Genomic DNA, 13,169 nt, shown 5'->3' on the forward strand with positions numbered 1-13,169 from the left:
TTGTAGGAAATGCATTGAAGTCTACTTTGTTTACATTATTGTTATGCATGTCGGTAATGTATCATGAACCTGATATCGCCTGTTCAGTCGAATTTCAATGTCTCATTCAGCCCTAGTTTTCTTGTTCAAACTTTTTCAAATCAGCAAGGGTGAGTTTTTGATGCTTTCACTACTCACCAATCAATTTTGACGATATTGTTCTTCTTATCAGAGGAAAAACCTTTCATCAAGACGAGCAACGTCGACCTATCAGCGAGAGACTCTAGAGGGCGCAATGTCATCCATCACCTTATGTGTACTTGCGACTTTGGCACGTACCAGAATGAGGCCATGCTGAAGCTGTTCCACAGTTTAGGGGTTCCCCTGGACACCAAGGATGGCGAGGGGAAGTCCCCACTGGACTATGCCTTGGAAGCTGGCTCACACATCATGGCTGAGCTGTTACAGAGGCTGCAGGGCATTAAGAAACCTCAAATGGTATGCTTGCAGATATTTGATAAATAGCTAAGGATGCTGCTTTTCAAGCCCCTTGAAATTTGCCAAGGATCCCTGTTTAAGACTTGTACCTTCACTCTACTTTTAATTATTGTTCATTCATTGATGACATGGATAATGTTATGTGATGTTTTGTGGAAATAAAAATAAACTTGAAACTTGATCAACTTATTTTGACAGATTATACCGCTCCATTCTATCTATTATTCAGGCAAACGTACACATTGTTATGCCAGCCTTTTACCAAGTTGATTATATTACAAACAATCGCAATAAAATAATCCACTGGCCTATATTTACAATTTTTCAGCTTATTTTTTCAAGTTAATATAAGATTACATGATTCTTTGACTCTGATGCTGCAATACAGTCATCTCCACTAATCTGAGAATGCATTATGGATCTAAGATCACCTATGGTCAGGTATCACACATCAGTATTGCCACTCAGATATTTAACATTGTGTTCTAAAACAACCCTACTGTAGTTTGTCAGCAGCAAATTTATTCATTCTCTCTGATGATCTGAGCTTGTCACACAGTTCTGAGATCACCCATAATCAAATATCACATCAATATTGTCATTTAGATATTTAATATTTTGTTCTAAGAAACCCTACTGTATTCTATCAACAGCAACTACCAACCTTAAAGAAGAGTACATGGACAGACGGTTATTCTTGGGCTGGAGAACCCCGTATCGACTTCAGGGAAGATTCCAGGGCACTCCTGACCAAAGTAAAAGAGGAGAGTGAAAAGAACCTTGAGGAACTCCCCAAGTATCCCAAACCCAAAGTGGACAAAGATGCTCAGCTCAAGGAAGCAGGGTATGGAATTTACTGAATGGGTGGTGTTGACGTATCGCACTCGTTGTGGTCAAAGAGTACTTTGGCTCCTCTTAAGATTTACTTGATAAAGAGTTCAATCTAGTTGTAACATTATCATTATTATTATGTTTTGATACACAAATATATTGCCAGTTTAGTCGGGTTATACTTTGATATCATGTCCGGTGGTCGTTTAATAAAGCTGCTCTTAAGTTAAGTTAAGAGTGACTTTAAGAATGCTAGTGATCCTTTCTTACGCACTAAGCCATCGCCGGTGAACATTTGGGTGTATACCATTTACCACAAAAAAGGATCAACGGTCATTTTAAAAGTTGCTCTTAACTTACAAACAGCTTTATGAAACGGCCCCTAGGTAGTAATGATGGTGTGCTTGATTTGAGATGATACGGTGGTTTGAATGTGAAAATAATTTTTAAAAATACATTTTTCTGAATGCTTCCTTGAAGGAACTTTGTTTTACAATTATAAAGAGGCTTATAAGAGCTAGGGAATAACCACAAAAACTTTAATTTAGTATGTAAGTTCTCTAACAGGTTGACTGTTAATGTTTGAATGTTCATACATTTTTAATCCAATCTTGGATCACAGACAGATCGTGTGTGGTAGTCTTCGGCAGGTAGCAGGCTTATCTTATAATAAATCAAATATTTATTGAATGTAATCCATTGCTTTTCTCCTCTTCCGATTCAAACAGTGAGGTGCTGATGGACACAGAACAAGACATTCCATATGATATATTGATGACCAAGGTTGACATTCGATATGGCCAGTACGGCATGAACAACTTCTACAAGATGCAGGTCAGTTGACCCCTCCTTGCCCCGCTTTAGATTCCCACTACCAACTGTTGTTTTCGTTTCACTTCATTTTTCTTCTTATTGCATCAGGAGGGTTAATGATATTTACTTGTATGATGGTCAAGGGTGTATTTTTCATAGGGTATAAGAGATTGCTTGAGTTGGTATTCCTTATAGTTGTATATAACGTATCACCGCTTTGATCTGGGCCCTGTCTTACAAAGAGTTGCGATTGATCCAATCAACCACAGCTATAGAAAATCAGCAACCCCAACATCTTAAATGAACACATCTGTGAAAAATTTGTTCTGAATATGATGCATATTTATACATGCATCATTTTCTTGACTAATAAGTGAGGTCCTCTTTCCTTACAAAGGGACATTTTGCAAACTTTCTGTAGGAAAAATTAGGACAATGATGGATTTCTGTGGTTGAATTCGATGGGATCAATCATAACTCTTTGTAAGACCGGATGCAGATCATGCTCTTAGGAGACGTTTCACTGCTTAATAATTGAGATTGCACACTAGATATTAGGTGCACGTCAGCACTAAGCATGACCCCCTCCCCACCCCGTAACAGTTTTTTAATACACAAATCATATAATGTAATAATAATAATAATAATAATAGGCATTTGTATAGCACCATCTATCTAGAAACAATCTATTCCAAGGCACATTGTTAATTATTATCATGTACCCCCCCCCCCTCTAAAAAAGTGTTTCTCTTTGTTATGTTTGTAAGCTTACCACAATTATTTCCTGTAATTGTACTTTTTTATATTATGATATATGATATAAAAATGTTGAATCAACTCTGTCTTGTTGTTCAGGTTGTCTTTGCCAAAGGGAAGGACATGTACATCCTGCTGACGAGATGGGGGCGCATCGGAGACTCGGGTCAATTCCAACGAACCCCCTTCGGCACGAAAGAGGAGGCCGTCACAGAATTCTGCAAGATCTTCAAAGCAAAGAGTGGCAATTTATGGTCCCAGATCAAAGAGTAAGTGTTTATTGAGATGTTTGGGTGCTATGATGAGTGAATGCATACTAAAATGCTTCAACAGTTTGTCAGAATCTGGAGTAATGAAATACTTGGAACAGCAATGGGCCTGAAGCTTCACCTGGCAGTAGTAGCAGCACAGGTAACTTTGTCTCAGTCACATATTTTGGTATCACAGAAATATGTTTGACAAAGCAGTATATGACACATGTTGTGCATAATCTGGTTTTTAAAAATTGCTTTGATTGGGCAAATACTTAGTGGAAGATTGACTTATGCAAGTTTACCCAAATTATCTTGTCTAAATGATTACTTCGACATGAGCAAATTTTATAGTTACGAATTGATTGGTCTGCAAGTTTATCTGTACTTTTTGATGCTTTTGAATAAAAAACAATTTACATTTACAACTTCATGAATGGTAGTCATTGCAAAGCATCTTTCTTTCTTTGTGTAGATTCTCCAAGCATCCAGGGAAGTACAACTTGGTGAGAACAGACCCGTATTTTGATAGGAGAACAGTGAAGAACGTAGAGTTCAACCTCAAGTCAGACAAACCCTCCAAACTCCACTCAGGGACACAGAAATTACTTCAGGCACTCGTGAGTACAATCTTCTTTCGTTTCTCTGGAAAATCCCAAGGGATTATTTAAATGGTTCAAATTGCTTTTGGAAGGGCATGTATGTAGCTGACTATGACTGGTAGCAGGCTTGGTGGGATCTGTACCTAGGGACTGTTACATTAAACTTGCCAGCACCGACAAGTTTTCTTTCTCCAACAGTTACCATAGTGACAGTCAGAGGCCAGTGCGTCTGAGCCAAACGAAACCAAGGATTTCACAGATATTGTCAGTGCTGACATTTGAGTCAGTGCCAACATCTTTCATGAAATGCCCCCGGTAAACTTGACTTCATTTTCAAGGCTGACACATAAGCGGGTGATTTCACAAATACCAACTTGAATTGCATCGCCATTTATCCATAATATATTGTTATTAGCCTTTACGGTCTACTTTTATTAATTAAATCTGATTAATATGATTTTTGGATTATCATTTGAAACTGCTGTTTTAATATGATTCAACAACCAATCCTTGTCAAGGTATCCCTGGTAGATACCATTTGTAGCAATGTTATCATGAATATTATGTAAATGAAGGAATGAATATTATGTAAATATACCATGAATGCTAAGTATATTTACCCTTGAATACTATGTATATTTACTATGAATACTATGTATATTACCATGAATAATAAGAATATTTACATGTGCAATTCTTACATTTTATTTCATAATCAGCATTACAGGAAAAAAGTATCAGTACGTGTTTATTTACCATGAGTACTAAGTATATTTACCATGGATACTAAGTGCAGTTACCATGAGATGTAAACATGAATGCCATTGGGCTCAAATGTGAGTAGACGAAATCATGCCCAATAATTATGAATTCTGTTTTTTTTTTTAAGACTTCACCAAGTATGTTGAAACATGCGATGAAGCAGTGTGGAGCATCAGAGAAGTTCCTTCCCTTTGGCCACTTACAAAGAGACGTCTTGGACTTAGCATCCAAAAAACTACAAGAAATCCAGTGAGTGGGGCTAGATACAATATTATGATAATGATTCATGTGATAAATCATGCAATAGATAAATGGTTGTATAACAGAAAAGGAAATTTTATGTTAAGGCAACCCTCCTGAATTGTGCATGGAATCATGTGAATCCTGATATTTTATTCCATAATCAGCATTGCAAAAAAAAAATGCCAGCAATGCTTCCTTTATCTGTCTGTTGTACAAAATGGTAGCCATAATCCTTTTCTTAACAAGATGGTAAATATCATTTACATTAATGCAATTATTGCTGCAACGAAGCCATTTTAGTAATCCCAGAGAACATTTTCTGAACCAAGTTCCTGCTGTACGTGATCGTTTGGGTAAACTACCCATGCTTGTAATAGAGAATGGGCAAAAATTGGCATGAAAATTTAGATCAAGTATTAAACCTTTCCTTTGAGAAATTATGTTTCATTTTAATTTCTGTTGCAGTTCTTTTCCTTTTCGAATGGAAAGTTTCAGATTCAGATATTGTTGAACTTCTTAAAGGTTTTATTGAATGAGAGGAGAGAATTTTCTATCTTGTCTGTAATATTCAATCTTGGTGTTTAATGCATTTCTCCTGTTTTTCAAATCGTCAGGGACAACATCAAGAAGTTGGAGAAGGCTACAACTATGAATCAAAGAATTGAAATATACGACAAGGTAAGTAACACCCTTTCCCCAGAAATAAGAATAAGTGGACTATACAGTTGTAGAATGTGAGCCGAAAGTTTCATTCCAATATGATTGTTGATGTATGAAGCATGATGCAAACAATCAGATGACATAATTGTCATTGCTGGTATTTAATGATTTGTTTTTTTAATTGTTACCATGAAATTATCATTATCATGAAACTAACATCAATTTGTTTCATTTTAGAATTAGATGACTTAATTTATTTCAGATTTCTTTATGCTGGTAAACAATTATTCTTTACTTCTGCTTCTTTGCTGATGTCGATTTTATCATGAAATTATCATTATGAAGACAACATCATCATGAAACTAAATCTTAATTTGTTTTACCTTTCATTTCCTGTCAGATGGCTTCTTTGAATTCAGAGTTCTATATACTGGTTCCCATTAATTCCTTATTTTTGTTGTTATTTGTAGTCCTCTTTATAATTAAATTGTCATGAAATTAACATCATGAAATAAAAATCATCACGTAATTAACATCACTTTCCATTCAGATGGCCTCACTGAGTCCTGATTTCTACATGCTGGTTCCCAACAATACCTGTATATACATTTGTTTTAAAATTGTCAACCATGAAATAAGCATCATGAAATAAACGTCATCAAGAAACTAACATAAATTTGGTTCATTTTCCATTCAGATGGCTTCGCTGAGTTCCTGATTTCTACATGCTGGTACCCAACAATACCTGTATATATATTTGTTTTAAAATTGTCAATCATGAAATTAGCAAAATGAAACAAACGTAATCAAGAAACTAACCTAGATTTGGTTCATTTTTTCCATTCAGATGGCTTCGCTGAGTTCCAGATTTCTACATGCTTATTCCCAACAATACCTGTATATACATTTGTTTTAAAATTGTCAGTCATGAAATTAGCATCATGAAATAAACGTCATCAAGAAACTAACATAAATTTGGTTCATTGTTTCCATTCAGATGGCTTTGCCGAGTTCCGATTTCTACATGCTGGTACCCAACAATACCTGTATATATATATATTTTTTTTTTAATTGTTAATCATGAAATAAGCATCATGAAATAAACGTCATCAAGAAACTAACATAAATTTTGTTCATTTTCCATTCAGATGGCCTCACTGAGTTCCAGATTTCTACATGCTGGTACCCAACAATACCTGTATATATATATTTTTTAAAATTGTTAATCATGAAATTAGCAAAATTAAATAAACGTCATCAAGAAACTAACATAAATTTTGTTCATTTTCCATTCAGATGGCCTCACTGAGTTCCAGATTTCTACATGCTGGTACCCAACAATACCTGTATATATATATTTTTTAAAATTGTTAATCATGAAATTAGCAAAATTAAATAAACGTCATCAAGAAACTAACCTAGATTTGGTTCATTTTCCATTCAGATGGCCTCACTGAGTTCCAGATTTCTACATGCTGGTACCCAACAATACCTGTATATATATATTTTTTAAAATTGTTAATCATGAAATTAGCAAAATTAAATAAACGTCATCAAGAAACTAACATAAATTTTGTTCATTTTCCATTCAGATGGCCTCACTGAGTTCCAGATTTCTACATGCTGGTACCCAACAATACCTGTATATATATATTTTTTAAAATTGTTAATCATGAAATTAGCAAAATGAAATAAACGTCATCAAGAAACTAACATAAATTTGGTTCATTTTCCATTCAGATGGCTTCACTGAGTTCTGATTTCTACATGCTGGTACCCAACAATACCTGTATATACAGTATATATTTTTTTTAATTGTTAATCATGAAATTAGCAAAATGAAATAAACGTCATCAAGAAACTAACATAAATTTGGTTCATTTTCCATTCAGATGGCTTCGCTGAGTTCCAGATTTCTACATGCTGGTACCCAACAATACCTGTATATATATATATTTTTTTTAATTGTAATCATGAAATTAGCAAAATGAAATAAACGTCATCAAGAAACTAACTTAGATTTGGTTCATTTTTTCCATTCAGATGGCTGCACTGAGCTCCGAATTCTACATGTTGGTGCCCAACGATTCCTTCACTCATCAGAGCATGGAGCCCATCAATGATGCAGACACTGTAGAAACCTTGATGCAGCATCTAGCCGATATGGCTGACCTGGAGCTGACGGGGAACCTGATGCTTGGTGCACAGCATAGGGTGGCAGGTAAGACTGAGTATTCCTGCTTGAAATTGCAGTCACAGCTAAGGATGAGAAGAGTTAGGTCTAGGAATGATCACGACTCGGTATGATGATGATGATGATAATGATACTACTACTACTACTACTATTATTATTCTTATTATCATTATTATAAATTGTTACTACTGCTGGAATCATGAAGCACTTTTTCTAGAGGATTATAAAGCGCAACTATTGCTACCATGGCTTTAGCTCAAGCTAGCTTCCACTTTGGTATTCTTGATTATATCCTACATAGATCAAATCATGTTTTGGTGATTGATTTTAAATAGCATCATGTGACCAAACATATTCTCACTATTTTGTGATGATGTTGAAAATGAAATGCCCACTGAAGAAAAATTGCTATTCCGTGACAATGATGGAATAGTGCACTATTCCATCATTGTCGTCACAGATCATGACGGCGCAAGCACTAATACACGTTCCGCGCGCTGAGCGCGTGGCTTCCGGAAAAGTAGGTCAGTCAGCGCAGCAGGTTATCGTGGTTCAGATTAAAAAAGGATGAACTACGAGTACAGGAACCTTGATTATCAAGATCTATTGCTCTAACTTATGAAAGTAGGATATAAAACAAATATACCTGGCCTTTATTTCGAAAGTATAGAGGGAATTATTCATCCTCGGTTGTACTGGCAAAATTACCATTTTCCCGCTATACTTACTCAAAGCCTGGTATATTTGTATACTATATATATCTTTCTGTCTGCCTTTCTCTCTTGCAATATATTGTGGGATATCTTTGTTATGAAAGTGGAGGTGCCGTGGCCGAGTGGTCTAAGGCGCCTGGCTATACATAGAAAGTCCGGGGTTCGATCCCCGGCCGCCGCACCTATGCCCGTGAGCAAAGCATTTAATGTACAATGCTCTTTTATCCTGCTTTCAAATACATGGAAATGCTATATGCATTATTGGTAACTTGGTGTGCACTTGTTTAAAAAGAAAAATAATAATAATAATTTTGTTTTTGGTTGTTGCAGATATGAACCCTGTGGATTACATCTATCGATGCTTGGACTGTGAGATCGTCCCACTGGAAGAGGACGATGTCATGGCTCAACTTATTCTTCAACAGATTCACAAGACAAGTGAGTATCCCTCATTTCGTTTCTTCTTACGGAACTGGGGGCCGTTTCATAAAGTTGTTAGTAAGTTAAGAGCGACTGGTGATCCTTTCTTACTCGCAAAACCATCGCTAATGAATATACCATTTATCAAAAGAAAGGATCACCAGTCGTTCTTAAAGTCGCTCTTAACTTACGAACAGCTTTATGAAACACCCACCAGGACTCGGTCTCTTCTTTGAATGTGATGATTATGACCTAAAATAATTCTATGTCAATAAACTTGTGTGGTGAACAGATATTCAAGAATAACAAACAAAGGATCTTAAGTCTAATCCATAGTTCAAATTCCCTCCTGGGATCGCTGAATTTTTATATATTTTTATGTTTCAATAATGTAACATCTTAACATTTCAACATTGTAATATTTTAATATTAAATTTTTTTTTAATGTGTTTAATATATTGAATATGTGGAACATGTTGAATCAGGTGAATATCTAAATGCTTGAATATTTTGTGGTATTTCAGAGGATAGACAAAAGGTGAATGTACAGAGGATCTACAGAGTGAGGAGGAAAGGAGAAGAAGATACATTAGCATCATGTAACCTTGACAACCACAAATTGCTGTGGCATGGGACTAAGCCTTTCAACATTCTCAGTATTCTCAGGCGAGGCCTAATCATGACGCCTATTGGAGTACCCGTCACAGGAATGCGATATGGATCTGTAAGCAAAACTGAGCATCTTATATTTTACAGTCTTTTTGCTCTTTAGTTTTCAGTGTAACTACGTTGATACTAAAGCAAATGATGAAAATAGCATTGCACTTACATGCCAATGGGCACATGGTTCTATGTAGAAAATCAATAGATTCCCCTTCTAAGTCTATGTCTTTATGTCTGGCTGTCTTTTCTTTTTTTCGGATCAACGTCATTTAAATTCTACTTCTTCCTTGTTGGGCGTGTTGTGGTCTAGTGGTTCTGACTCTCGCCTTTCAAACAGAGGGTTGTGGGTTCGAATCCTAGTCGTGGCGTGTTTTCCTTAAGCAAGAAATTCATCCACACTGTGCTGCACTCAACCCAGGTGAGGTAAATGGGTACCGGCAGGAAATAATTCCTCAAAAAGCTATGTGCACCTGAATCGGTAGCCTAGCTTAGCCGGTTGATAATAGTAGCAGGGCCCGCTGGGAGAACAGTTTTTGGAACTGAAGTGGTTACCCGGGGTAAATATACCGTTATTATTATGTATCTCTTCATGTGGTATGAATGCTTTAGATTTGTGCAATTTATTTGTGGACTCTGTTTGGAAGTTGTAGCATGTGCATTTAGTGTCACATACACTTAGGAATTATAGGTAACTTTGCTTAATTCAAATATATCTGGTGGGTGTTTCATGAAGCTGTTCGTAAGATACGAAGGACTTTACGCACGACTGGTGATCCTTTCTTGTGCTATGTGATATCCCTATGCAATTGGTTTATGACCTAAGAACATGTTCCAGTCGTGCGTAACTTTACGAACAGCTTTATGAAACACCCACCTGGGCCACATATGTCTTTTTTGAGTTGGCAAGAAATTTGCCTTAGGAGAGGATAAAACACCTGTTTTCCATAATCTTGTATTAAATTACTTTGACTCAGGTGAATATCCGATTTGTGGAAGGTCCACTTATGCAAGTTTTACTTTGTAATCCATTTTGTTTTACTTTCAGGGTATATACCATGCTGACATGTTTACCAAGAGTTCTGCCTATGCCGACAGCTATGGTGCAGACTTCAAAAGCCGTTTCCTCTTCGTCGATGAGGTAAGTCTGTTGGTTTACTTTCACTCCATGTTCAAGCGATTTGTCTACCCTAAGTAACGGACTATAAACCGCACCCGTGGATTAACCGCACCCCCAACTTTGGACTAAAAAAAAAAAAAAAAAAAATCCTCACATTATATTTGAGGTACGAAGAAACAAAAACTAAAAAAAGAGATTACCGGTATGCGGAAATCTGCTGTTCTTGATCAATTCATCTACAAATGTTTGCAAGAAAGAAAGGTCCCGACAATATTGGCCACTTACACACTCACTCACCTCACAGTCACAGTGTACACACACACAGCACTGCCGTTCTTGTACATTGCAAACTACGATACGGTACCAGTACATCTTATCAAATAATGATCTGTGTCTTTCCCGCCGTAGGAGGAAGAAGCAATCACATTTCTTGCATCACAAACTCACAATCACTTTCAGAATTTGTCTAGCATTCGATGTCTTAGCATGAATTTTGGATACGGGATTACAGGAAGGTTCAAGAAACAAAGAAATTGGCATTTTTTACAGTTGTTTTGACGGCTTCGTGCCGTCTCTCTCGTTGCGTGGTGTACATGGTATCTTATGAAAAGCAAACGGGAAAGAAAAAATAAGCTGGTGCGAAACTGGACTTTGGAGGGGATCGAGGGTTAAAATGAATAGCGCCAGCTTAAGTCGCACTGTAACCACAATACAACGCAAGCTAGCTCAGCTAACTCAACTCTCGCGCTCGCTCAGCTCAGCTGTGACAAAATATTACCGAGTATGCTTGGCTTCTCTTTGAACTTAGCCAGGGAACTTCGCTGCTTTGAACCGAGAAGAAAGTCGAAATTAGTGTCATGAAGGTGGGTGCGTTTGTTATAATCGCTTCTCATTACCCGCGGCTCATACCCCTCTAAACGACATTGCCCTGGGCGGCTACGCCCGGCCACTCGATGTGTTGTGAACTGGCAGACATGTTCGGGAGGGGTTACGACGGGCTGGCTCAGACCCGTCACCGTGGATAAACCGCACCCCCGACTTTTGCTTCTATCCCGCCGAGAAAAAGGTGCGGTTAATAGACCGTTACGTACGGTACTTGTCATATGGGCTTAATCCATTTGGTCTATCAGTTTGGTTCAATAGCCATTTGGTTTACTAGACTCAATGATGCCACTAATTAAGATAATACCAAGACCCACTTAACAAAAAACATCATTCCAAAAATATAATTCAAGAAAGGATTTTTTTTTAGATGTTACATCCTTATTTGAGAAAGCATATTTCATCTGACAGTTACCATAGCACCTCTGCTTGTCGGGTCAATCGAAATCCAGGAAAGTAGTCGGATTCAACATCTTGTCAGACAAAAATGTTGACGAAATGCTCCCCTGAGAAGTTTAATAATCTTTCTGTTCTCTCTGTGGTGTGCTTTCCTTCTCCATCACCACTTTCCATCCTTTGTTTTATAGGTTGCACTGGGTAGCATGCAGACAGAGGATGCTGAACTGAAGAAAGGCTTCAACAGTCTCAAGAGCGTTGGAAGCGAAGAACCCAACCCTAATGGAGATCTTCTTCTCCCCACAGGTAGGAAAAAAAGATGTAATATCAATTCAATGCCTTTCGATGTATTTCTTTTTCTTTTTACCCATTTTCTCTCAGAAGTATGGTTTCAATATTTTCGCTAATGAATTTTCATATACTGAAGGCCATCAAAGATTAACAAATTTCAGTGATCCATTTGTATTTTTCTACAACCCCCTTCTCCAATGCGAGACATTAAAGAGACATTAAAGGCCCTGTCACATCATTCAATGGAAGCCTTGCATGTGACTTGCGGGTGACTATTTTTGCTGCTCGCAGGTCGCCCGCACTGACGGTATCTCACACGCAGTTGCCCTCGGAAACTCCTGCAAGTCTGATTTGCACGCAGAAAAGTTTTGAACTTGCTTAAAACTTTGTTGTGGGTAAGTTGCGGGCAATCACCCGCCACCCCCACCCCCAGGCTTGCACGGAACGATGTGATAGGGCCTTTAGAAATCAGCATTGGCTATTATTATCTGTGTAGGGCCGATTAGCAATGGTGCATTAGAAATATGTATTTTCGTTTGAATTATTATGCCTGTGCAATATCCGAGTGTATGGCCCAATGAACTGAAATCTGTCTAATTCTCCATAGACTTACATACATTTTTTTCTGTGCAATATTTTGCCATATTCCATGGTCTAAATGAAATGAGTTACAATCATTGAAGATAATAATTATTTTGGATGGATTTCCTTCATGGGATATCAGAAATATTTCACTCATTATGGATATTATTGTGCTCATTTTGATGTGTACATTATTTATGAATTTTCAGTTATTCTATCCATCCAGTATGATATAAATGTCAATTCAATTTTTCACAGAAGTATGATTTCATTATATTTTCACTGTTGAAATGTCATTTTCTGAGGACTATCAAAGATTTACAAATTACAGTGATTCATACATAATGCAATACACCTTCCTCCTCCTTCATTGCTAGACATCTAAAAATAACCAGTGTTATCCAGAATCATATTTCACAAATAAAATTCATGAGAAAAGAATCTGCATACCAAGTAAAGTGTAGGTTTTTTTTTTTAAATTGAATCTTTCTTTAACAATGTTCATGTTCTATCTAG

General features: G+C 36.9%; 1 protein-coding gene across 1 annotated transcript in view; it reads left to right on the forward strand.

Annotated features, from left to right (window-relative positions):
- The window catches only part of LOC129264355 (poly [ADP-ribose] polymerase tankyrase-like), a 61,498-nt gene that overhangs the window by 45,440 nt on the left and 2,889 nt on the right, over positions 1–13,169 (forward strand). Inside the window, exons 38-49 of the mRNA XM_064102837.1 lie at positions 212–477; positions 1,131–1,321; positions 2,037–2,142; positions 2,977–3,146; positions 3,604–3,748; positions 4,620–4,741; positions 5,350–5,413; positions 7,439–7,616; positions 8,633–8,740; positions 9,247–9,446; positions 10,431–10,523; positions 11,972–12,086. Coding sequence (XP_063958907.1) covers positions 212–477; positions 1,131–1,321; positions 2,037–2,142; positions 2,977–3,146; positions 3,604–3,748; positions 4,620–4,741; positions 5,350–5,413; positions 7,439–7,616; positions 8,633–8,740; positions 9,247–9,446; positions 10,431–10,523; positions 11,972–12,086 — 1,758 coding nt within the window. The remainder of the gene's footprint in view (positions 1–211; positions 478–1,130; positions 1,322–2,036; positions 2,143–2,976; positions 3,147–3,603; positions 3,749–4,619; positions 4,742–5,349; positions 5,414–7,438; positions 7,617–8,632; positions 8,741–9,246; positions 9,447–10,430; positions 10,524–11,971; positions 12,087–13,169) is intronic.

This window comes from Lytechinus pictus, chromosome 7 (assembly GCF_037042905.1).
Source record: "Lytechinus pictus isolate F3 Inbred chromosome 7, Lp3.0, whole genome shotgun sequence".
Taxonomy (NCBI): domain Eukaryota; kingdom Metazoa; phylum Echinodermata; class Echinoidea; order Temnopleuroida; family Toxopneustidae; genus Lytechinus; species Lytechinus pictus.